Consider the following 26,544-nt stretch of genomic DNA (forward strand, 5'->3'; position numbering starts at 1 on the left):
CTGCTGATGGTCGAGGCCTTGACTTACCATTGTGGAACACTGGGGGGTTGCTGATTCTGCTGGCTGCCCCGCTGGCTGGGGTTGGGGGCGGGGGCCGGGGCCTGCCGGGGGCCGGTTTCCGTGCACTGTGCGGGTGGGTTTCGCCCTGTCTTGGCGCCCATCCCCGGGCTGTGCTTGCCTGGCGGGCCGGGCGCCGCAGGGAGCTGTCAGTCAGGCAGCGGCCCCGGCCCTGCCTGGGTGATGTCAGCGGATCAGCTGCTCTATAACAAAGCGGAGCGAGCCCGGCGCCCGCATAGACGCTGCGGCCGGGGTGCGCGGAGCCGCTCGCTCCGCGGGCTCTAGCGGGAGACAGGGCGAGCGCGGACACCCCGCCAGGGCGCCCGGCGGCCCCGGCCATGGACAGCGACGAGGACACGCTGGAGGAGACCGTGGAAGGTAACCGGGCCCCGCAGACCGGGTCACCGCGGCTCGCTGTCAGCCCCGCGCTGCCGAGCGGCCGCCCCAGGCACGGCTCTGCCCGCCCCAGCCTGCGAGCGGCGCACGCAGCAGCCGGGCCCGGGGCACCTGGGGTGGGGGCAAGTTTGGGGGCGGGCAGAGCCGGTCTGCGCAGTGCGAGCGCCCCCTCCCCCAGTCCGGCCTTGGCGTGCGGGGGCCAGCACGTGGCACGCCTGGGCTGCGCGCCTCCTCCCAGCCCGGGCCCCGCTGCCCAGTCCTCGGGGCCGGGGCGCTCGCCAGCTCCGCCAAGCCGAGCCGCATCGGCCCCCCGCACGCGTGAAGAGCAGCGGGGCGGTGTTTCCTCTGTGAGGAGCCGCTTTTTGTTTTCACGACGTTTTAAAACAAGTGCTCGAAGCAGCTTTTTATAGCGAAGCAAGAGCTCTGGGGGGTAGAAGGCTTCGGATGGTATCTGATGCCTTGGAAAACTTAGCAGAGCCATGGAGGAGAACGGATAGTGCCTAGTTTGTTGCTAGTCTATTTATACTCTTTTTGAGGGGCAGTGGAGGAGCCACTTGTTGTTCAGTTAAATATATCGCTGCTGTTCCTAAATGCATGCTGCCCTGTAGATCTTTAGGGTCTGATCCTTCAAACAGTTAAGCACCCGAGTAACTACTCAGTGGGGCTGAGTACAGTTACTTCCGTGTTTAAAGGTTTGAAGGACTGGGCCTCTAGTACCTTGTATTCTATAGTATGGACTATCCCAATGGTAGTACACGCATTTCAATTTAAATAGAATTGTCAAATGTTAAGATCTTGGAGACTTTTTAGAAAGGACCTAGTTTACATGGCAAATTTAGGAACAGATTCTGTTTGGTACTGTATTACACCAGTTTACATCCAGTCAATCTGCATTGACTTCAGTGAAGTTATTCTATTTTGACACCATTTGACCTGAAACAAGAAATAAGTGTATGTGGCATCTAGTTTGTGTTTAATTTCAAGTAATTGGATTTGATTCTCTGTAGTCTTGCACCTAGTGTAGTCTTGCACCCAGAAGCTGGCTCGCCGGTCCCACGGCTCCGGTGGACCTGCCGCAGGCATGCCTGCAGGAGGTCCACTGAAGCCACGGGACCAGTGGACCATCCGCAGGGACGCCTGCGGGAGGTCCACCGGAGCAGTCTGCTGCCCTCCCAAATCCTGGTGCCCTAAGTGACCACCTAGGTCGCCTAAATGGAAGCGCCGGCCCTGCTTGCACCTGCATTCTGGGTAGTGTCTTATCCTGATTTGCACACATTTTGCATTGGTGGAAATGACTAGAAAAAGTGCAAGACAACAGAGAATCAGGCCCACATTTTTGGAGGAGAGTGTATGAAACAATGGCTCTGTGTAGATATTAAAGATCATCACAGCCAACATTTCCACTCTCATTCCCCATTTTTGTGTCGTATGGAGTGCACCACTTAGTTGCTTGCTTCCGCTTCAGAGATGACTGCGTTTTAGCAATAGTGTGGCATATTTCTAGTGATTCTTAAGTTATTTGAGGTCCTTCAGCATGAAAGGCACTATGTAAATGTAAAATATTATTAGCCTTCTCCTCCCCACCGCGCACACACACTCTGCAATATAAAAATTGACAATGTTTTGGCTTGAAGATGCAGGACAAAACTAACCAATATATATTAAATTAAATTAAATAATGGAGATACTCTTTGTATTACAGGAGCATTCACAGGCCCAGATGACAGTGGGCCCCATTGCTGTAGTCTCTAAATACCTACACATAGGTAGAGACGGTCCCTACCCTGAAGAGCCTACTGTGTAAAGAGACAAGGGAGACAAAGGTTGGAAGGTGGAACTGGAACAGACAGTGAAAAGCCCAGGGTCACACAGCAGATCAGTAGCACATCTGGAATAGAATCCAGGTCTCCTGACTCCTAGTCCAGTGTCCTATCCTTGGGCCCCAGTGCCTCCCCAAAACTAATCACCTGGTGGGCACATTTTAAGACCAGAGAAGAGTTTTGAGGCTGAGATACAGACCTTAAAAAGGAGACATTTGTGATGTCAAAGCTATTCCATAATTTCCTATATTAGCACAAATGGTGTCCCTATCCGCAACATAGACATTTAGGGAGACAGTCAGGATTTGCCTTGTGAAGCTCTTAAGTAAAATTTGCCAGCTGAAAATAGAGAGCCCATTCCTGGTCACAGCTCTTACTACCAAGAGGAGTCCTAGGTACTCAGATATCATGGTTAACAGCACAGTGTTGGAATTTGTGTGTTGCAGGATACAACTAACTCCCATGAGTCAGTGGCAGGTTACTTGTATCTCGTGGCAGGCAAACAGGACCCGGTGTGCATTGGCACTTATTGAAAAGGTTACTGAGTTTGGCTTGCCAGGATGACAGTAAATATGTGATAGTGTTTGCTGTACAGCTGCTACTAGAATCTGGTCTTATTACATAGATATAAGTGATTGGATATTTTAGCAATGGGGGCTATGCAAAACTCATAGATTATATAGGAACTTTAAATTGCAAGGGAGAATAGAGGGGTTTCTTAAAGTGATGGATAGCGTGGATGTGATGTGTAGACCGTCTCTGCTTATATGTGTACCTGTAAACGAACTTGGTATTATAGCCTTGCCAAAAAATGTTTGTAATGAGGCTATTTTTAGTTGTGCTAGGCATCATGATACTGTTTCTGATATAGCTAGTTCCTTTGCAGCACATTATGGTTTCATATAATGGCTTATTTCTCTGTGTGCTCAGGTGAGCTTTGAAGGTAACAGAGGGATTGGTTGACAGGGGGATTGCTTTTGAGTGACATTAGGGACTTCCTTTTTGCCCTTACCCGAGGCCTAGAACTAAGAATGAGATCATACCCAGGTCTGCTGCTGCCTGACCATACAGATCACTACTACTAGACCACCAGGCTGGTCTTCATGTGTTTTAGTCTCTTATTGACCCTATTGTTGTTGTTTTGTATTGTAGCCTTGTACAAAGGCTTCAGTTATGACTGGAGGTCTATTGTGCTACATGCTTTACAAACCCACAGAAAGAGAGGTCACGGCTCTGAAGAGTTTACTATCTAGAGAGGATACAAGAATCTTGATAATGTCCAAAAGAGGGAAGGAAGCAAAAACTCTCTCTCACTTTTACAAATGGGTAGGGGCAATTGAGAAGGAGAAATAAAATGTTCCATTTTGGTCCCACTATAATCAGTGAGACTTTTGCGGTTGACTTCAGTAGGCATTGGACTGACTTGTAAGACCTGGTGTATATTAGAAAGGTTGCACCGGTGTAACTAAGCTTAAAATTGATTTGCCTTAGGTTAAGGGGGGCTGGATTTAAATTTTCCCCCCTCTTGCTGCTTCTGATGTAAAAGTAATGTTAGAGAAGAATTGGACCCCCTATGTCATGTCTGAAGTTAGAACTCAAGTTCATGGCTCTCACTTTGTACAGAGGCCACTAGACTGCTGGTCTCTGTTAAAATCATGGGGAGAATATGCCACCTACTGCACAAAAATTCTGGCATTTATAATCTACATAAACATACATTAATTACAGTTTTATTTGTTTTTGCACTCCAGTAGCATCTTCACCACACTGAACAAATATTTTGTTGCATACAGTGTGCACAGTTTGACTTAACCTGAGAAGTGTAAATATTTTCTTCTCAGTACTTTATAACAATCTTGCTCTTCTGTCAGGAATTAGTTGTACTTTCTTATAGTTTGTCTATATGGGAAAGTTAAATCAATGTAAACAAAGCTGTGAATTTAAGCCCATATAGTTACACTAGTACAGCTCATTTTGTGAGCACTTTTACTCTGGTATAAGAGGGTTGTGTTTTTTTTTTCTGGTTTAGTTTGTAAACAGGAAAAAGCCGCTCTTATTCTGGAATCTAGGTGTCCACGCTGTTGAACTGGTGTAACTAGTAAACAGTTTCTCATGTAGACAAACCCTTATTCATTCTCTCTTTCACTCACCCCCACCCCCAATGGGCCAGGAGCTTGCCTTTTTTACACTGGGTTGGAGAGAAGCATGCTTGCCCGTTTTAAAAACATTCCCTCCTACTTACTAGTAATACCTTTTGATTTTAGTAATCTAATATTTTTACAATGTAACTTATTTTTCCACCGTTCACACATTCACTACCTTTTCTCACTACTTTCAGCTTGAAGATGACATAACCTGCTCTGTTTAGTCAACTTCAGCTTTTTTCAAACTTGCTCTTACCTAATTGGGTTTCTACCCACAGCAGATCCGCTCCTGGGCATCTCCTTTCCAACGTAGACTCCATACTCTCTCTGGCGCTTCTTGGAGAACCCAGATCTGTGAGTAAGCTTGTTGCCACCTGTCTCCAGCACAATGGAGTTTTGGCTGTGCCAGCTTGGTGTTACAGAGCTAACGCAGCCAGCCTATCAGCAACTTAAGAGCTCTCCTCTGGCCTATGCCAGCCCTGCCTTTGCCCTGCAGCTTGACATTATTTACACCTCAGCCCCTGTGTCCCTTCCGTGTCCTCCTGTGGTATCCAGCTGCTGATCACTGGGTACTTACAGAAATACCAGATCCTTCATTCCCAAAGGAGCAGTGTACCCCAGTTTACCAATCTGACCTTAGCCCACACAGAACACATGAATTCGATTATAGTAAAACAAAAAGGAAACTTATTTAAGAAAGAAGAGAGATTTACATAGAAATAAGTGTGAGTGATGGAAACAAATAGTTACATACAATAAAATGTGAACTAGGGCCTAAACTTAAATCCTGAGACCAATAGATGTGTTTTTCCCAATGGGCATGATTATTTGTTACCTTATAGCCCCTTTGTGTGAGCTAGTCTGGGGTGAAAGGTCCATAGGACGGGCATAGTCAGTATTGCCATCCCCAAATGTTCAAAAATCTTGAGTCACGTTCAGCAAAAATCATGAGATTTGCTTTAAAATCGTGAGATTATGTAAGAACAATAGATGTGGTCTTTTTATTTGCCTTCTGCTTTTTTGAGCTTTTAGGGTACACTGAGGTCACATTTTGAAACTTTCTCCAGAGCTACAAGGACTAAAACTTTCTTTTTCTTTAAGAACAAAGGCTGAAATCATCACACATTCCCTTGACTCCAGGAGCTGGCGCTTTAAGAAAACAATAATTATCATGTAAAAGCAGCAGAGAGTCCTGTGGCATCTTATAGACTAACAGACATATTGGAGCATGAGCTTTCGTGGGTGAATACCCACTTCGTCAGATGCATCACCCACGAAATGCTCCTGGTTTTCCAAAAACTGCAGAAAAGTGAAAACTGACAGACCTTCATCAGTTTACACAGCTGCACTTCTGAATCCTGTGGGCAGTAGTGAAAGTAGGAGGAATTAGATCTGATTCATGCTGCTGCTCGGGAAAGTTCTGAGCAACAGTGGAAGCAGATGCTGAATCTGTTTGCTAGAGAGGAAGCCCAGAATCAGAAGCTGAGGAGGTTTAGATTAGCAGAGACTTGCCGTGCTCTCCACTCTGAGCAGCTGGAAGCTGTGGAATAGCAGAGGTGTAATGGAATGGTCAGATCCGGCTGGGAGGAGAGGGGCGGGTGGGTGGGTGTTCAAATCAGACATTTCCCAGCTGGAGTCTACAAAGCAGTGAACTTTTCAAGCACCATCCCAGTTCCCAGCAGCCGTGGAAAGGATTTGTTTTTTTTTTTTACCTGGATATTGCCTGTAGACAGTGGGGCCCCATGTGATCATCTTCTGGCTTTTTAGATGTTTGTTTCTGTTTGCTTAAGGGGGGAGGTGGAAGAAGTAGGGAAAGGGATAGTGGAGAGCCTTTGAGGAGAAATGGGAAAGACTGAAAATACAGGAGAGGAGGTAGAGCACACAGTGTAGGAAGAGAGAAGCTTAAAAAGGGTGAAGGAAGAGAGGAAAAACAGATAATGAAAACAGTAGAAAAAGACGCACTGTGATCCGTTCTAATAAAGCAAAGAGGAAAAAGGGACATAAAGCTTGGAAGGGAAAGGAGGTATAACCTGAGCAAGCAAGGCATAGTAAGTTACGCTTACAGTGTGCTAAATAGAAAGTAGTCTGATTTGTCACAACGAGAGTAAATAATAAACGTTACAAAGCATGTGTTTTTGTTTGTTTAAATTTCTGGGGATGTGGTTTGGCTGCAAAGGGATTTTTTTCACTCTGGCTAGTAGGATTTGTCTTTGGGCTCGTACGTGTTGAGCATATTCTTCAAGATGTACACGTTTTTAAAAAAACAAACAGTTGTATGAATTAGAAATCTTGAATCCGTTCCAGTGGCATGCAGGAGAAATACTTCTAGGTAGTGGCTCTTTTTTTTTTTTTTTTAAGTTGCTTGAACGCAATACAGTGTGGGCAGTACTTAGCTGAGAAGTGTGTCATCTTATCCCATCAATTACTCTATCTTGGCTCCCCTCCCCACAAAGATTTTTGTAACGGGTTGTTGCCATGAAGAAACTGGCTACAAATAGTCCTGAATAGCTCTGGTCCATTTTTTTTTTTAATATTTTAACTAGTAGTTCTGTTAAAATCAATATTTTGGGGAGCAACAACATAGAGAAGGGAGATTACATATTGATGATGATATGTGATTTCACACCTGTTCTGATATCTTTGCTATCTTTGTTCTGTTGTTTTTGCTTCAGGGCTTCTGGATGATGATGGGTTGCCACATGGGTTCTGTACAGTCACCTATTCGTCCACAGACAGATTTGAGGGAAACTTCGTGCATGGAGAAAAGAACGGCCGTGGCAAGTTCTTCTTTTTTGATGGAAGGTAAACATTGGCTCTTTGCTTGTCTTCCATTTGTTTTTCTCCTGTTTACACCAGTATGTAACTAATTTTGGGGGGGGGGGAGGTATATGTGTTCCTAGTTCCAACAGCTGCTTTCCCACGAGAGCTTTAGTTGGATAGTTTCTTTATTGTGTGCTGGCTAGAGTAACAGCCAGTGTCTCCATCTGTTTGTGAACTCTGAAAATAATGGAGTGACCCCAGGGACTGCTCCTTAATAGGAAAGTCAAGTCACTGTGGCCCTGTTTAATATTAAAGCTTTAAATTAATTCAAGACTTCAAAAAGTCTTATGATTTTAACTCCATACATGGTAGTTTAAAAACCTGCTGACAACTATTTTCCAGGCTGGTTCAGCGGGCTTATTTGTATTATGGTAGTGCCCAGAGGCTCCATTTGGGATTGTGGCCACGCATTGCTGGGCCCATACAAAGATCTAGAAAGACATGGGCTCTGCACAGAAGAGCTTACAATCTAATTAGTCCTGAAACTTGTTTAGTGGACACTGTATTGTCTAGTGGTTAAAATACTGGACTGAATTAAATACAGCTTTTATTCCCAGCTCTTTGATCTTGTAAAAATAATTTGACCTGTTTTTTCAGAAATGCACTTACAATTGCCACTGTTTTTAGTGGGGGTTACACTGTGAAAATCAGGCTAGTTTCTTCATCTGTAAAAAGTGGAAGGTCTCCATTACTTTACTGTTCCTAGCCATTTCTTCCCCTACTCCCCGCCCCTTTCCTCACAAATTGGTCTTGTACCTCTCTTTGCTGTTGCTCAGTAATTTCCTCGGAAGGCGCAGCTGATATACAAAATGACATCATTCTTGGTTTTTGCAGCTGTGTAGTGCTATGAATAGTGGAGGTGAAACTGACTCCCAAAGTCTTGTCAATTCCATTCTGCTTATGCTTGGCAAAGTTCTGAGCAGCAGCCAGAGGTATTGGAGCTGCCTGTCAGCTAACTCAGGAATGCAGCATGGCATTGTTTTACACGTAGTTCACGCTGGGAAGTTTATTTTCCCAGCCATTAGGGCCTGTAACCTTATTTTTCTAAATGATTTTTCTAAAGAATAAGTTGTGCAGAAATGGATTTTCATGGGCCTGCATGCTCATTAGGGAAACATTATTTGTTGCTAGCAATTGGCCATTTCAAGACCTGTTGGGAGTGACTGAAAAATATTACTAACAGCTGGCATATGTCAAATGAGGTTTGATTTCTCAGTGGAAGCTTCAGTGTAAACATAATACTTATTGGAAGTCTCAACAGAGAAGCCAAAGATTGTCTAGGTATGGAAACTGAACAACTGTTTTTTACTCTGAGAAGTGGTCCCTCCAAGTGGCAGGGTGTACGCAGGGTTGCACTGGAAGCCTGAACTTCCCTGTGTTTATGCCATGTCTTTTCTGTGATTCTTCAAAGCTGTCAGCCCAGCACCTTTCATGAACATCAAATTCTTTGAAAAACAAAACAATTCGCTGTTGTACATTTTTGGTAACTGCCAAACCAAAATTCAACAAAATAGTCTGAGTATATTTTTTAAACAGTTTTCTGTACTGTGGATAGGGGAAAGCTAACGAAAAAGGATGCTGCACCCAAAAGTTCATGGTTTAAATACCTGGAGGGGTGGGGAGGGATAGGAAGATTGATTTGTTTCTTTAAGGATTTTTTTCTTAAACAAGGAATTACATCAGATTTTCTGCTCCCCTGGCTTTATCAAAACTGTCATTTTCCTGCTCCCTGTATTCATCAGACCTCACTCTTTCTGTCATGGCTCCCAAAACACCCCACCCCTTATACTCTTGTGTGCTTTAGCACAAGTTAATTGTTTTTGGCTAAGCCCAGACACGTTTCCTTCATGGCCAGTTTCCATTGCAGTCCTGCCAGTGAAGGCTGACAACTGCACTATAGCTCTGCTGTTCAAGAGTAGGTTGTTCCTACAAAACCCTGGATAGGGCCCATATGCAACATTACAAATTATGTTTGTCGTCTTTTTTTTTTTTTTGGATAGGGGAATAAAATGGTCCAAACCAGCACGTGGGTATTTAGCAGAAATAAACCTTTCTGCTCATTGTCAGCATTGCTGTCCTTTCTCTGATTATTTAAAGAAGTGAGAGAGATTGGATCAAATTTTTATTTTGTAGAAAATTGACCGTGTTATTTTGCAAAGAATGAAATTTCAATTCCAGCCAGGAGCGGCACCAGAGTTTCTGGCATCCTAGGCAGAATTTGGGGGGTGGCATTTTGTGCGCTCCCCACGGGGTGCACGGGAGCTTCCGGTTCCACTCCCATCACGCTGCCGAAGAAGGACCCTCCACCGAAATGCCGCAGGTGACAGCAGCAGTCATTGAGCTGCTCAATTGCCTGCTGCTGTTTTCCGTGGCACGTCGGCAGAAGGTCCTTCTTCGGCGGTGTGACGGGAGCAGAACCGGAAGCTCCCGTGCGCCCCATGGGGAGCGTACAAAATGCCGCCCCCTGAATCCTGGCACCCTAGGCAACCGCCTAGGGTCGCCTAATGGAAGCACCAACCCTGACTCCAGCGTGCTCCACATTTTGTATTGGGTACTTTTACTTTCACACTAACCTTTGTCTGAGAGCATTTTGAGAAATCTTTGGCATAATCACTGTGAGCAGAAAAGTGTTGGTTGTCATTGAACAACTGCTCTTCTCCATGGAACTAGAAACATTTTCTAAACTGGCACTTCTCTACCAAGGTCTGAGAGCAGTGTTACAAAAGGGAAAGTTTGAAGCCTATTTGTTTGGGAATTACTAGAAGTGGGGAAGCTTGAGGCATCACTGAGCATAGAGATGAAGGGTGGGAGGTTGGCATTTTTAAATTGTAAAGAGAAATCCCAGAGACTTGAGTTGGAGAAAATGAGGAGTGGGGGAGACAAACAACCTCCCCCAAATCTTTCTAAGATTTATAGAGCTGTTGTGATGTCAGTAACCTGGGGCTTTAACTTTTAATTTGTTATAATAACTACTGCTGAAAATGTGCTTGACACAATGTGAAGGTGACTCCTCCCCTGAGGAGCTTACATTCTTAAAATTCAGGCATTCTTTGCATGTTCAGCTGCCAGGAAGATTTAGGAATCTGATTTTTACTGGAGCTAGAAACAAGCAGGGGAAACTAATACTTTATACACTAGGAAAATGGCCCGTGGTTGACAACAACTAGTCCTTTATGCTTGTATTGAATGTCCTGTCCTTGTTGAAGAAGGTTTGACTCTGTCTGTTTTAGTAGCCAAACCATTGTTGTCCCCAGCGGCTTTTCCTTAGCCTTCCCTCAACTGACATTTGGAATGAACAGGTTCGTTTCCTTTTGCAGATAAACCTCAAGTCCTAGTGCAATCTGAAATACCGAGTTATGGGCGTCTTGCTTTTTCATTGTATCAGCAAAAGTATCTTTCTTGCAAGGGGACAAAACACTGTAGAAGTAAAGAAGGGAAACGTCAGAAACTCGAGAGTTACTTTGACGAAGCCCATGTCCAACAACAATAAAGCAAATATTTGAAGTCTTCTGAAACACATGGAGTCTTATTCCCAGATGGACAGTTGTGCTTTCACCATAGATGTCATTGCATTTTAAGATAAATTATGTAGACAATATCATTAGACATTAATTAGTTAACAGTTAATATCTTAATTAAATATATTAAGGCAAAGTAGACACTCTTAAAAATGTTAGCTTGCAAGGAAAGTGACATTATAATAAGGAATTTTTTTTAAATCTCTAATTGTTAGTTTCTCTCAGCATTGTTTTCTAAAAAGGGAAACAAATTACAGCATATTCTAGCCCTGAGTATTATTGCTACTCTTTTAAAGGTATTGAAAGAGAAAAGTGATGTGAAATCAGTGACTCACTAGCGAAATGCTGTATGAGTTTTGCTTCACAATGTATATTCCTTTACAGTAGCGCTGTTTGTGTGTGTGTGTGTGTGTGTGTGTGTGTAATAGTGCTGTCAATTAATCTCAATTAACTCATATGATAAACTAAAAAAAATTAATCACGATTAAAAAAATTAATTGCGATGAATCGTGGTTTCAATCGCACTGTTAAACAATAGAATACCAATTGACATTTATTAAGTATTTTGGATGTTTTTCTACATTTTCAAATATATTGATTTCAATTACAACACATAAGACAAAGTGTACACTGCCCACTTCATATTATTAATTTTTATTACAAATATTTGCACTGTAGAAATGATAAACAAAAGAAACAGTATTTTTTCAATTCACCTCCAATGCAGTCTCTTTATTGTGAAAGTAGAACTTACAAATGTAGATTTTTTTGTTTATTACATAACTGCACTCAAAAACAAAACAATGCAAAACTTTAGAGCCTACAAGTCCACTCAGTCCTACTCTTGTTCAACCAATCACTAAGACAAAGAAGTTTCTTTATGTTTATGGAGATGCTGTTGCCCACTTCTTATTTACAGTGTCACCAGAAAGTGAGAACAGGCATTTGCATGAGACTTTTGTAGCCGGCATTGCAAGGTACTTAAGTGCCAGATATGCTAAGTGTTCATATGTCCCTTCATGCTTCGGCCACCATTCCAAAGGACATGCTTCCATGCTGATGATGTTTGTTTAAAAAAAAGAATGTGTTAATAAAATTTGTGACTGAACTCCTAGGGGGAGAATTGTATGTCTCTTGCTCTGTTTTATCTGCATTCTGCCATCTATTTTATGCTATAGCAGTCTCAGATAATGACCCAGCACATATTGTTCATTTTAAGAACGCTTTTGCTGCAGATTTGACAAAATACAAAGAAGATACCAATGTGAGATTTCTAAAGATAGCTGCAGCAGTCAACCCAAGATTTAAGAATCAGAAGTGCCTTCCAAAATCTGAAAGGGATGAGGTGTGGAGCATGCTTTCAGAAGTCTTAAAAGAGCAACACTCTGATACAGAAACTATAGAACAATCTTCTGTTGTTGGCACCTGACTTAGATAATGAAAATGAACATGCTTCGGTCTGCACTGCTTTGGATTATTATCGAGCAGAACCCATCATCAGCATGGATGCATGTCCTCTGGAATGGTGGTGGAAGCATGAATGGACATATGAATCTTTAGTGTATCTAGCATGTAAACTATCTTGCAACGCCGGCTACAACAGTGCCATGTGAACACTTGTTCTCATTTTTCACATGACATTGTAAACAAGAAGTGGGCAGCATTAGCTCCTGCAAATGTAAACAAACTTGTTTGAGCAATTTGCTGAATGAGAAATAGGACTGAGTGGACTTGTAGGCTCTAAAGTTTTATATTTTTTTTTGGTTTTGAATGTAGTTACTTTTTGTACATAATTCTACATATGTAAGGTCAACCTTCATGACAAAGAGATCGCACTACAGTCAGGGGCGGCTCCAGGCCCCAGCATGCCAAGCACGTGCTTGGGGCGGCATGCCGCGTGGGGCGCTCTGCCGGTTGCTGGGAGGGCGGCAGGCAGGTAGCGTGCCTGCAGGAGATCCACTGGAGCCGTGGGACTGGTGACTGGCAGAGCACCCCCCACGGCATGCCGCCGTGCTTGGAGCGGCTAAATGTCTAGAACTGCCCCTGACTACAGTACTTGTATTAGGTGAATTAAAAAATGCTATTTTGTTTTTTACAGTTCAGATATTTGTAATAAAAAAAATAGTGAGCACTGTACACTTTGTATTCTGTGTTATAATTGAAATCAATATATTTGAAACCTCGAAAACATCCAAAAATATTTGAATAAATGATATTCTATTATTGTTTAACAGCGCGAGTAATCACAATTAATCAGTTGATAGCCCTAATTAAAAACAAAATGACAGTGATTCTGGGAAATCTGGTGCAGGCAGCTATTAAATATGCTGTTGACATGAACTAACACCGGGCTGGCAGTATGTTAGGGCTTGTCTACACTTAAAGCACTGCAGCAGTGCAGCTGCTAGCCTACGCTGACAGGAGAGCTTCTCCTATTGGTATAGGTACTCCACCTCCCCGAGAGGCAGTAGCTATGTTGATGGGAGAAGGTCTCCCATCGACATAGCGCTGTCTACACTGGGGGTTAGATCAGTATAACTAGGTTGCTCAGGCATGTGGAGTATCCACACCCTGAGCGCCGTAAGTTGGTAATGTAGACTAAGACTACTTTACACTACCGTGGTAAGTCGACCTAAGCTACTTAACTCCAGCTACATGAATAAAGTAGCTGGAGTTGACGTAGCTTAGGTCAACTTACCACAGGGTCCACACTACATTGGGTCGATGGGAGGCGCTTTCCTGTCGACTTACCTTACTCTTCCTGTTTGGGTCAACTAGAGTACTGGGGTTAACTGGAGAGGGATCTGCGATCAATTTAGTGGATCTTCACTAGACCAGCTAAATCAGCCCTGGTGCATCAGTTCCCAGAGCATTGATCCAGGGGGTAGTGTAGACATAGCCTTAGAGTTGCATGACACTGAAAAGATGGGATGTGAAGTTCTGAGCATAGGGTTAGAAGGGAGAGAATCCTAATCCAAAAGCAGTCTACACTAACAATAATTCCCTCTTTAGCCTTGGATAAATCACTTCACCTCTCTTCCTCACTGTCCCCATCTATAAAATGTAGCAGTGTGGATCAAGAATGCGGAATCAGTACAACGGAAAGATTAACATCTTTGAAGTGCTTGAACAATGAAAGTACAACATAAATGCTTAGTGTTATTTAGCTAGAGAATTCAGTGGAGGCGAGCTTTTTTTTTTTTAAATGTTTTTTATTTGGAGTTTTAAAATTATATACAATATGCTGCTCAGATTTTAAGCAGAGGGTGAAGGTTGTACTGAGTATATTGTTCAGCTCTCAAGAGCTCTGTTTAAAAGAGGGGGACAACTACACTATTTGTCTTTCTCTTGCTTACCAGCACACTGGAAGGGTATTATGTCGATGATGCTCTCCAAGGCCAGGGACTCTACACATATGAGGATGGAGGAGTTCTTCATGGCACACATATGGATGGAGAACTTAATGGACCTGCCCAGGAATATGACATTGATGGACGACTAATATTCAAAGGGCAGTACAAAGATAATATTCGACATGGCGTGTGTTGGATATATTACCCGGTAAGCCTGATCTCCTGCTTTCTTTGTTGAAGAATAAAAGAAGGGCACAGGAGCCATATAGGCTGTAATTTGTTACTGCTATGTGGCCTAGGGAGGAAGCTTCTTTCTAGCTGCTGCAAGACATTTTGCTAGACCTGGCTCCATGAACTTGGCTTAGAGAATAAGGTTTATTCTCTATGACCGCTCCTTTAGGGCTGAAAAGTACCTAGTTCCAGAAAATGGCAAGGGTTTCCTGTTTCTGTCTCTTAAGTAAATGCTGGGACTTTTCTTTGGGAATCTTTGTCTTCTAGGGAATATTTTAAAATGTGCTAAATTATAGACAGTACAGTAGTGTTCCTTCTTTTTTCTTTCTTTCTTTTTTTTTTTTTTTAAGCTCATGAATAGCCCTATTCAGCAGTCCCTGCTTAGGGCACTCAAGTCAGTAGAAATTTTGCCTGAGTACGTACTGAGTAGGGCCTGAAGTTACCATGTATGGCACATTTGTGTGTAGAATGCCACCAAAGGTTCTAAAAACTTTGGGGGTGGAAAATGAAAGGCAGTGTTGGAGTGGAAGACTTCTGGACAAAATTATCTACCCAGTAGATTGCCCCTTGCCTAGAGAGAATTCAGTCTCCTTCTGTGTTACGTCTGTATGCATATTTAGTTATTTAGATCCCCTCAAACGCTGTGACCATTGGGTATTCTTAGAGGAATTAAAAACCTAGCTTACCTAATTCACAGACTGGACAGTAGTAGCTAAAACTATAATTGAGGCTGCCAGGGAAATACCAATGGCAATTACCAGTGATAAAGAAAAGAGTGCAAGTGAAAGCAAAAATTAAATACACCTGGCTGTGAAAATCACATACTTTTCCTTCAACTTCCTAATGATAGAACTCAGCTGCAAGTCCTGGAAAGTTCATTTCTAACAGCCTGGCTAGCATTAATTGTCAGGATGGAATATAGAATGAAAAGTGATCTCTAAGATGCCGTTTTTGCTCCAAAAATAACTGTTTAAATGTAGCTGTTGTCAAAACATGCTGTAATATCGTTTTTTCGTATCTGTATGGACAGAAAACGTGTAACATCATTAAGCCATACCGATGTTTAAAGATAGATAGTTTTGTCTCGAAGACTAGGCCTTAGTTGGGCAGTATGGTTATGGTACATAATCCAGTGTGTCTCTCTGTATGGCATTCCTGCTGCCAGCAAGGATTAAGCCAAGCCTAGGAGAAATCTCCCCCATAATCGATGAGCTGTAATTTTGGGGTTGGAAGGAGCAAAATATACCTATCAGTTGGGAGTTATAACCCGTTTAAGCTCTGTGGTATTCAGTAGGTAAGCTCTTATAGGCCGCTCTGGACTGACACTGGCACAGCAACAGTATCTCACACTGAAATGACGGGGTTGGGGTGGAAGAAAGAAGAGTTGAAAAGGGCAGGGGCTTACATTTCTGGGAGCTGTCAACAGGAGATGGAGGAGGTGGGGTACCTAGGGGGTCTTTTTCTCTTGAAAACTTTGAAAAATAAATGCAGTTTGGAAGCATTGGTAATAAACAAAATAATTACTCATAACTCTCGTTAGTCTCTTGTTTTTCTTTCCTTTTGTTCAGGTGAGTTGATCTTATTTATTGCTCCTGCCACTTCTTTCCACCTGAATACTGGAAGTGGTGATTCAAAGTCTGCAACTGACAAGGCACACTCTCTGGGGTTTTGGTATTCCACTCTCCCTACCTCTCCAGTTTTCTTGATGATTTTTCCCCCCATTGTCCGCTTTTCTCTCTCCCCAAATTCATTGCCTTTCCTCTAGTTTCTTCTCTCACTATCTCCATTGTAGTTCTTATTCTGTTCTTTCCTTCCAGCTCCACTTCTAATTACTTCCCACACCTCCAACATAGATCCTTAATGCTTCATAGGCTCCAGTCCTCTGATGTACCATTGCATAACAATATATAAAGCAGCTGTACTGAATACAAAGCAGCACTTCCTCTCTCTCCCCCCTATCCCCAGCACCAAACCATTTTTGCAGAATTGACAAGGCAAGAGGCTTTAGGTTTTTAGTGCCCTGGGCCACTGCCTAGCTCTGCTACCCCTACTTGTTTGAAATCTCAATGTTTGTTTCAAATGAAAGGGAAGTCCTTGCGGTTTCTACTTACCTACTGGGCAGAAGGTCTAATTTAGATCTTACACTGGTTTTTCTGGTGTAATTCCATTGTTTGGAATTACTCCTGTCACAGAAATAATGAAGTGAGTTTTAATTCACACCTTTTGTTGTTTGTGTGCCTCTGTGTGGACACACTTGATTTGGAATAAAAGTGTCTTATGTTAATCAAGGCTCTATAGATTCCTTACTAACTAGTTCTAACCCTATCAGTAAATTACGTCAAGCAACTTCTCCAATACTTTACTTTTATAGCTAGCTCTTTATTACATATTATAATTAAAAACATTTTTTCTTTTGGACACTTTTTCAGGATGGAGGCAGCCTTGTAGGAGAAGTGAATGAAGAAGGGGAGATGACAGGGGAAAAAATAGCCTATGTGTATCCTGATGAGAAGACTGCATATTATGGAAGGTTCATAGATGGAGAAATGATAGAAGCAAAACTAGCAACTCTTACATCTGTAGAGGAGGGAAAGCCACACTTTGAACTGGTACCAGGCAGTAAGTTCAGTTGATGTGCAGCTTGTACACTGACAAAAAATATATCCTCTTTGGTCAGTGTGTGTTAGCCTCTTTCTTACCTCAGTCCCCATACTCTGAATATTCCCCTGGAGGGTGTGTAAGGTCTGACTGGTGAGGAGGAATTGATTATTAGGGAGAACACCAGATTTTTTTCTATTACAGAACATTCGTGAGGACTTTTATAAGTTAGGTAGGGGTGGGTGTGTATTTCCAGTGTTGTCCACTGGTCTGAAAAAGGCAGAAATGTTGTGGGAGGGGAAGGCTGAGGAACACTCTGTGGAATCTTCCCCATCCTATTCACTCCTTTAAATTCACCATTTTTCCCCATGCCAGCTGGAAAATTAGCTAATAATGACTCTTTGTGTTGACAGACGCATTGTTGAAATGAGCAAACAAACAAAAAGCAAGGAAGGGTCATGATTCAGTCCAAACTATATTGCTTTCTATTGGGTTTGTTTGTACAAATCAGTACTAGCACTGTTGGGTGCCATTAGATAGTGCATTAATAGAGCGCGTGGGACATAGACATCAGGATTAATGAGTTTGATTCGACAAGAAAGAATCCGATTCACTATTGCCCTGCAACTTGTGTAGTCGTTTACACCAGTTTGTGCATAAAATGCTAAACGTAAGAGTGATAGTATCTTACACCAATTCAGTACTGCGGTAAACAATTACATAAGGTGTAGGGCTATGATGAATTGACCCCTTAGTGTTTTGGAGTGTTTCTTTCATTGCTGTTGACTTTTTTCCAATTGTGGACAGGACAGGATCATTAGTAGAAATATGAATTATCCTAGCACTGTTACTTTTGTGCCCCAAAGATTTATGTACTTAAACAGCCTGGAAATAGGAACCTAAACGTTAGGAAAAAGGGGAAAAACAGGCCAGAGGACGGCAGTGACCTTTTGTTTTTAAACATTGTAGATAAATCTTTGCATGGCACAATTAAAAAGAAGAAAATCCAGCTGAGAGGGTACAATTTGTGCTTTGTAAATAGGATACAACTACACTCTGTGTGAAAAGCTGAAAGAAGAGATCCATTTTTAGAACTTTGTTACTATGGACAACCGCTTTTTATCAAACTTTCAAATACTTAGCTTTTCCCTTCCTTTTCCACCTGCATCTTAATTTTGCCCCCAAATAAACATCAGACAGTTGATTATATAAGTGTGCAAGAATTTAGACTTTAAAAGGGCTTAATTGTCAGAGAGTGGATGCTCAGCACTTCCTCAAAGTCAGGCCCATGTAAGGTGTCCAAGTTGGGGGCACAAATCATTAGTCATTTTTGAAAAAACTGGGCCCTAATTTTAATAATCAGAGAGATCCTCCTTTTTTTTTAAGCTCTTCTATATAAGATATGCTATTTTCAGTTGCCTGGGAAGAGAAAAATCAAGGAGTAACTGGCTGAGGGTTCAGGTATTTTTTCTTCAGTGCAGCTCTATATAATATCCTTTTTAAGTATGTTTCTTCTTTTTTTCATCTCATTATCTTTCAGACTTAATTTGTTTTTGAATGTCTTGAATGCTTGTCCCTCTAACAAAAGAGAAAAATGCTTTTAATATTGTCCATTAATTTAATTCCTGTGTTGATTTATTTTAGGCCCAGTATACAGTTTTGATAAATCTACTTCATCTTGCATTTCTACAAATGCACTTCTTCCTGATCCTTACGAGTCAGAGAGGTAGAACTTTTCTTTTTCCCATTTAAAATCTTTCAGTAAACTTCTTGGTCTGCTGTGCATTTAGGGACCTGATCCTGCAAACCCTTACTCACAGGAACAATTGCAGGACTAGTCACATGTTTAAGGGTTTGCCAGGTTGGGCCTTTAACTTGACTGATGTGGAGCACAGACGTAATTGAATCTAAGTTTCTTTTGGATTTACATAGAAAAACTGGCAATCTAGTAGACAGAACATGGACATAATATACTTTTGGGTAACATCTTGAAAGTGACTTTAAAAAAATATAGCTGCAAAATCACATTCAGTGAAGTGCGGAACTCTTCACTAAGGGCCGTACTTACAAGGTACAGTTCAAGGGGAGTTGCGGTTGCTCAGCATCTTATATGATCTGGCACAAATACACTGTTCCCTTTTTCAGAACACAGAATCAGTCTCAAATTGATGCGTATGCCAAGCATAGTGATTCAGGTTGGGTCAAATTCTGCTCATCTGAGTAGTCTTGTTGATCAGAATAAAGTGAGCAGGATTGGGATTATTATGTAATAAAGTAGAAAGCCCTGGAGAAAGAGGAGACTGTCCATTTCAAACCTCGACTGTTGACATGCCATGTTCTCTACGGAATGCTGGATTCCAGTCAGTCACTAACATCACCTTTTTATATTTCTCAATGTACAGCATGTAGAACTGTTTGTGTCATCACTGCCTTAATCCTATTCATTTTACAAGGTTTTGCTCTGTACCTGCTGGCAATCCTCTTCTGGCATTACAAACTTATAAATGTGTGATATAGCAAAAGGTTCTTAGTGACTGTTGTTTAGAAACGTGGCGTTCTAGGGCCTGATCCTGAGAATGCTTTCTCAAGTGAGTAGTCCTTGCACACGAGTAGTCCCATTGAATTTCAATGGGACTAGACATGGGGTGAGGAATGGCGGTCCCTGCATGTTTAACCATCATTAGAGGGAGAGTGGAAAATGGTCATCATCTGAACAATAAAATTTAATTATAAGTAATTTATTTTCCCTAAGAATTGTGTCCTAAGAAAAGTCCTTCTATTTCTCTAATAATAAAATGTTGTTAGGCTTTGGGTTCTTTTGCCTTTGCATTTTCTAAAGGGCATGAACTACTAATCTCTGCACCAGTAGCTGTAGTACTAATACTGTGTAGAGAATTGCAAATGTGATAACGAGAAAATATCCAATTTATACCCTCTTTTTTTATTTTCTAGGGTATATGTTGATGCATCTCTCATTTCCAATGCTGGCGAAGGATTATTTTCTAAAATAGCAGCAGGATCGCACACGGTTATGTCATTTTACAATGGAGTGCGAATTACACACCAGGAGGTAAGGCGGGGAGCGGAAGGGAACCAGTCTGAATTTTGTTTGCTTTTTTTTTTTGAATGTCTTCTTGTAAGATTTTTTTTTTTCTGTGAGCCTATCTGAGTGTGCTTACTGGAACTTTTGAAAACAAATAAATGGTGACCAGACATGCTGGGTTTTTACTTTGCAAATCAGGTGGACAGCAGAGATTGGGCCCTCAACGAAAACACAATAGCCCTGGATGATGAAACAGTCATAGATGTGCCAGAGCCTTACAACCATGCCACCAAGTATTGTGCCTCGCTGGGACATAAGGCCAACCACTCCTTTACTCCTAATTGCATCTATGACCCGTAAGTATTAGCCTGTCTTTCAGACCAAACGCTGCAGAGGTGAGATTGTTACACTGAAGTGCATGCACTATGCTTGTATGATGTTTTGAGATGGCCGGATGTACTCTCTCTGGATCCAAGAGTCTTCCCTCAGGTTCACGTGCAGTCTCTGTGTACTAGAACTGAGACTTGCACCAAGTGGGCATTGCAGGAGCTCAACAACCCTAAACTTTGACGGCGGGTTCAGGCTTAGAATGATATTGCATGTTTGTTATGTGTTTGTGTCTGACCATTGATGCTCAGATACACAAAATACAGCATCCTTGGCTGAAACGTAAGGATAGGGCCATGTCTGCCTCACTCCTAGCATTTGACAGAGTATGTTTTACAGTGCATCATTTTGGAACATGAAGCATCAAAACTAAGAATTTTTCTAGTACTCTCCAGCAACTGAAAACCTGTTTGACATCTACAAACATGTATAAGGAGGTACATATTTTAAAACAATGTGGTGGGGGAGGGGACATATGCTTTGTAGCTTGTACAGACCAAACTTATTTAACGTACCGGGGGCTCCTTGTATCCCTCCACTTCCCCCTCCCCCCACCTCCCTGTGTGCCACCCTCCCATTCCCCCTCCGTTTCCAGGGACTCCTCGCAACTTCCTCCTCCAAATACCAGCAACTCTCTCTGCCCCCTGTTCCCTTTTTCTCCCACATCAGGGTCCACAGTCTCCCTCACCAGAGGTTTTGTGCCACCCACTCCAGGGGCCTCCTTCCTCCCACATGGCAGGGATTCTGGGTGACCCATACTCTCCCCTCCACCCACAACAGGGTCCTCCATTCTTCCTCACATTCCTCCACACACACACCCTTTCTATCTGAGATAAGTTATTCAGGGTTCTAACATTTTAAATGCTATTTTGAGAATAGGCAGAGATAAAATAGGAGTATTGTTATGCTAGCACAGGGGCGGGCAAACTTTTTGGCCTGAAGGCCACATCTGGAAATAGAAATTGTATGGTGGGCCATGAATGCTCACAAAATTGGGGTTGGGGTGCAGGAGGGGGTGAAGGCTGTATTTGGGGGTGCAGACTCTGGGGCTGGGGTCAGAAATGAAGAGTTCAGGGTGTGGGAGGGGGCTCTGGGCTGGGCGGAGGAGTGGGGTGCAGGGAGGAGTGAGGGCTCTGGGGTGGGACTGGGGATGAGGAGTTTGGGGTATAGGAGGGTACTCCAGGCTGGGATTGTGGAGTTCAGAGGGTGGGAGGGGGATCAGGGCTGGGGGAGGAGGTTGGGGTGTGGGGAGAGGCTCAGGAGTGCAGGTTTCGGGTGGCGCTTACCTCAAGCGGCTCCCAGAAGCAGTGGCATGTCCCTTCTCTGGCTCCAATGCAGAGATGTGACCAGGTGGCTCTGCACACTGCCTCATCTGCAGGCACAGCCGCTGCAGCTCCCATTGGAGCACGTAGGAGCCAGAGACGGGCCATGCCGCAGCTTCCGGGAGCCATGTGGAGCAGCCCCCGACCCCGCTCCCTATGTGTGAGCTGGCAAGTGTTAATGGGTGCCATCAAAAGGTGGGTTTTGTTTGTTTGTTTGTTTGTTTGTTGTTTTTTTCTCTATAGACCATTGCAGAGGCACTTGAGGCTTTGGCTGTTCTGAAGAGCTGGCAGGGGCTTCATGTATCTCCCATTTTTTTCCTCAACATCTATAGGGTTCTGGCCATTTATTCCTCGAAGATTCCCTGACATTTTGGAACATGTATCATGTGTAGCAATCAGAAGTGGTGTGCAAAAATCATTAAAGACAAATAGAGAGATGTTGAGTGTAAGACCTCTGTGAGTTTGGCTGAAAATATATGTAATTATGTTGTTAAATTGGCGAGGATTCAGAGAAGAGCACTGAGAATGATCAAAGGATTGGAAACGATGCCATATAGTGATTAGACTCAAGGAGCTCAGTTGATTTAGCTTAACAAAGAGAAGGTTAAGAGGTGACTTAATCACAGTCTGTAAGTATCTACATGGGGAACAGAAATATGATAATAGGGCTTATTAGCCTAGAAGACAAAGGTATAAAAGATCCAATAGCTGGAAGTTGAAGCTAGGCAAATTCAGACTGGAAATAAGGCACAAAATGTTAACAATGAGGGTAATTAACCACTGGAACAACGTAAGTGGGGATTTTCTCCATCACTGGCAATCTTTAAATCAATATTGGATTTTTTTCTATAAGATACATTCTAGCTCAAACAGGAATTATTTTGGGGAGGTTCTATGGCCTCTGTTGTACAGGAGATCAAACTAGATCAGCGTTGCTCAAATGTGGCTGCCAGGAGCTTTTCTTGTGGCCACATCCTCCTGGGCAGTGATGGGAGTGAGGGGCAAAGCAATGACTCCTCCCCTGAAGCACCAGCAGGGATTGGGTCCTGCCCTCCCACTGGAGAGACACATGCTGGAGGAGCAGGTTTCTAGTGAGTTCCTCACCTTCCCTGGGGTGGTGGGCAGGAGGCTCCAGCTCTGGGCTCACCCTCATCCATTCCCCCCCGATCCCCACTGCCTCCTTCAGCCCCCCGTCCATTCTCCCCATCGCCTCCAGCCCCCACTGCCTTCCTGCTCACCTCCCCATCCAGGGCTTCATTTGTTCCTGGGCATGCCAGGGTTGAGTAAATCTGCTGCTGTGAAAAGTGATATTTGTATGTTTGTTAATATCACTTTTCACAGCAGAAGACTTACTAGCTAGCAAGTCTTTAAAAAAGCAACCAAAAAAGCAAAGTAAACAACAAAAAAGACAAGAACGTGCAAAGTACCTTATTTGTATTTCTATTCTTTTTAGGTCTAGTAAAGAATAGAGAGAATTGTACATTATTTTTATTAGTCTGCAAAAAATCCCAACATAAATAAATTGCAGTCATTTGGACATGTACAGTATATGCGCATATTTATTTGTCTGTCTTAAACTTAATTAGGAATTTTAGTTAAAATTATAACAGCGGCCACCAGCAAGAGTTGGTGGCTGCACTCTAAAGCCACCAAAAAATTTGTTGTGAGAATCCCTGGACTAGATGATCACCCTTAGAATCTGTTAATTGAGTAATATTTTGAATTCATTGAATCAACCTACCCAGACAAAAAGGAGTACATACAGGAAGGGCGAATTAAAAAACTCATGACTGTACTCTTTCACGTCTCTAGAGTGAATTTTGCACATCCAATCAATATTTGTTTTCACGTGAACGATGAAGAAGCAATAGTACTGCATGCTCGGCTCTCTTTTGCCTGATTTTGAGCCCAAGACCTTTGGTTCTTTTCAAACTTCTGCATTATATTAAAGGGGGGGCACTTTTAGAAAAAATTGACAGTTAAAATAGTTTGGGGTAATGTCAACTGTTCATGGGAAACAGTAAAATCTTCTATACAAAGTGCTGTCAAAGTGAAGTTTAAAAAAAATCCACAAATTTTTTTTTCCCCAAAGTTATAGTACTCTTTTGTTACCTACAACTGGGTCGGACACTTGCAGATTAAAAAAAAACGCCTTGTTTACAGCAAGTCCCTGGAGAAGATGAGCAGAAGTGTGCTCTTGTAAAACATTTAGTAAATAACCTATACTAGATAAACATGGATGATTGACTTCCGCTGTTGCAAATAATATTCATTGTTGTCCTATTATGAAGGTAGTTGCAAGTCCTGCACAAATCAGTGACTACTTTTTTGATACCATAAATATTTTACAGGAAATTTTGAGAATACCCAAGTCATAGTTTGAGTTGTTTTTTTGATGTAACACGACACAGTATTTGAAGCCTTTTTTAAATCTTACACCAGAGTAAGTCTTGAAGTTCAAAGCAGTAACTCCTTGAACAAATTCTTAAGATTTATGTAACTCAGAGTTTCATAAATATTGCTAAGTGCCAAACAACTCTTTGAGACACAAGACTTATTTCATGGCTAAAATATTAATTTGAGGGTTTTTTAAAAAGAGTCTGTGTGGCAGGGAATTGTGAATTTACATTTGAAGGTTTAGTATAAAAATATATCTATAGTTTACTAAAGGGCTAAAATTTACAGTGCATACTCCTTGTTTAGGTTTGTTCATCCTCGTTTTGGGCCAGTCAAGTGTATACGCACCATCAGGGCTGTGGAGAAGGATGAAGAACTAACAGTGGCTTATGGATATGATCACAATCCCATCGGGCAGAATGGGCCAGAAGCACCAGAATGGTACCGGTTGGAACTGAAAGCCTTCCAGGCTGCCCAGCAGAAGTGAAATGCAGGCAAATGCTCAGTTCAGCAAACTGAAATAGAAACTTTGATCTATGCACTACCTTTATACTAAAAACTGGACAACCAGGGATTTGTTCATGCTGTTGCATCATAACCTTTCATTCAATGTTAGAAATAAGTTTCTTGCATATTAACTAGGTTTGACTGCGTTATTCATAGCAGATTTAAAATTAGCTAGTGTTGCACCAATCTTATCTGAAAGAATTATTAAATATTCTATACAAGGCAGAGTGATATTTTTAGTAGCTTTTATCAAATTCTGCACCATATGCAAAGATGCCAAAAGATTAGACAGAAAATGAAAAGATCATTCACTTTTAGTCAGCAGACTTCAGTGTTACTATTTCTACGGCCTAGGCATTACTGTGCAGCTGCATTTTACATACATGCCATTTGTGATGATAATATTTTGATATTCTCTAATAGTGTAATTTGCCTTTTTAAACCTTTGATCTTTAAACCTTTGATCTTAATCTTGCAATAGAGCAGTTTATTTATTGGTGTATAGGAAGCTGGGTTTTTAATTCCCTCGTCCTCTTATCTGAGCATTTGTTCTTTCTACAAATCCTCTCTTGCAGGAGAAAACCTTTCTAACAAGTGAAAAAGGTTTGTGTACTTGAGAGAGAGTGCCGTGTATAGATCTCTGTGGCATTTTATATAAATAGTTTTAGTGACGTTCATGTCCAAAACAAAAACTTGTTTGGCCTTTGGGGCTGGGATACACTGTTTAATTATGATTATCGCACATGAATTAACATGTATTTTCATGAAGATGCTCAAAGAGGAGAAAGTGGGGTTTAACTTCATTATTTTTAAAGATTGACATTGAGGAACTGGTGCTGGAATTGTTTGTTTTGTATAGTGAGGGTGCTGAGAGCCATCAAACCAAACTAAACCATTTATATGACGGAAACCACTTCAAGCCAGGGGGTGCAGGAGACCCCCAGCACCCTTACTTCCAGCACCTATGTTCGGGGTGGGGGGAGCGTTGGATGGTGTCTAGGGGATTTCTTTCTGTCTCACTTACCAGAGCTACTAATTCTTAAGGTTGAATTCTGCCTTTGAAAGCATATTTCTCTTTTGAAGTCAGTAGAAGTGTATGCAACTGCAGGCAGAAGGTAGTCCTGGATTAGTATAGAGCAGGGGTGGGCAAACTTTTTGGCCTGAGGGCCGCATCAGGTTTCAGAAATTGTATAGAGGACCGGTTAGGGGAGGCTGTGCCTCCCCAAACAGCCAGGCGTGGCCCGCCCCTGCCCCTTATCTGACCCTGACCCTGCTTCTTGTCCCGTGACACCCCCCAATCCCCTACCCCTAACTGCCCCCCGCCACTCCATCCAGCCCTCTTCTCCTTCCTGACTGCCCCTCGGGACCTGTTCCCAACCCAACTACTCCTTCTCCCTGACAGCCCCTGGAACTCCTTCCCCCATTCAACCCCCCATTCCCCGCCCTCTGACCACCCACACTCCTGTCCACACCTCCAGCCCCGACCACCCACCGAATTCCCCTGCCCTCTATCCAACCCCCCACTCCCACTTCGGCCCCCATACCACACTGCCTGGAGCACCAGTGGCTGGTGGCGTGGCTGCACCAGACCAGCCACGCACTGCGCAGCACAGAGCACCGGATCAGGCCAGACTCTGCAGCTGTGCTACCCCAGGAGCTTGCAGTCCCGCCGCCCAGAGCATTGTGGTGGCGGTACAGTGAGCTGAGGCTGCGAGGGAGTGGATAGGGGCTAGCCTCCCGGGCCAGGAGCTCAGGGGTTGGACAGAATGGTCCCACGGGCAGTAGTTTGCCCACTTCTGGTATAGAGGGTCACAGTCTTCACTAGTATAACATCTGCAGAGAATATGGCCCATACTGATCTTGTTCATTTTGAGGCATAGTAAATGAGTTGAGTGATAGGTGACATAGTAAGATTCAAATAGCAACTGCAGAAGGGGTTATGCTGAAAGAC

The 26,544-nt window shown here is 42.8% G+C and overlaps 1 protein-coding gene across 1 annotated transcript; it reads left to right on the forward strand.

Annotated features, from left to right (window-relative positions):
* Window positions 1–298: 298 nt before the first annotated feature.
* Window positions 299–26,266, forward strand: SETD7 (SET domain containing 7, histone lysine methyltransferase). Its single transcript, XM_030564653.1, has 8 exons — window positions 299–435; window positions 7,090–7,219; window positions 14,115–14,316; window positions 16,769–16,958; window positions 18,582–18,663; window positions 19,890–20,007; window positions 20,179–20,336; window positions 24,393–26,266. Exons 1-8 carry the CDS (start codon window positions 396–398, stop codon window positions 24,571–24,573), a joined length of 1,101 nt encoding a protein of 366 aa, XP_030420513.1. The 5' UTR covers window positions 299–395; the 3' UTR covers window positions 24,574–26,266.
* Window positions 26,267–26,544: the final 278 nt, after the last annotated feature.

This window comes from Gopherus evgoodei, chromosome 5 (assembly GCF_007399415.2).
Source record: "Gopherus evgoodei ecotype Sinaloan lineage chromosome 5, rGopEvg1_v1.p, whole genome shotgun sequence".
Classification (NCBI taxonomy): domain Eukaryota; kingdom Metazoa; phylum Chordata; order Testudines; family Testudinidae; genus Gopherus; species Gopherus evgoodei.

Bases quoted from the DNA above. Each gene is read 5' to 3' on its own strand.
- SETD7 (XM_030564653.1), top strand. From the start codon at position 396: ATGGACAGCGACGAGGACACGCTGGAGGAGACCGTGGAAG. The intron at 7,220-14,114 runs GTAAACATTGGC...CTTGCTTACCAG, and splicing joins TTCTTCTTTTTTGATGGAAG to CACACTGGAAGGGTATTATG. The intron at 16,959-18,581 runs GTAAGTTCAGTT...GATTTATTTTAG, and splicing joins CTTTGAACTGGTACCAGGCA to GCCCAGTATACAGTTTTGAT.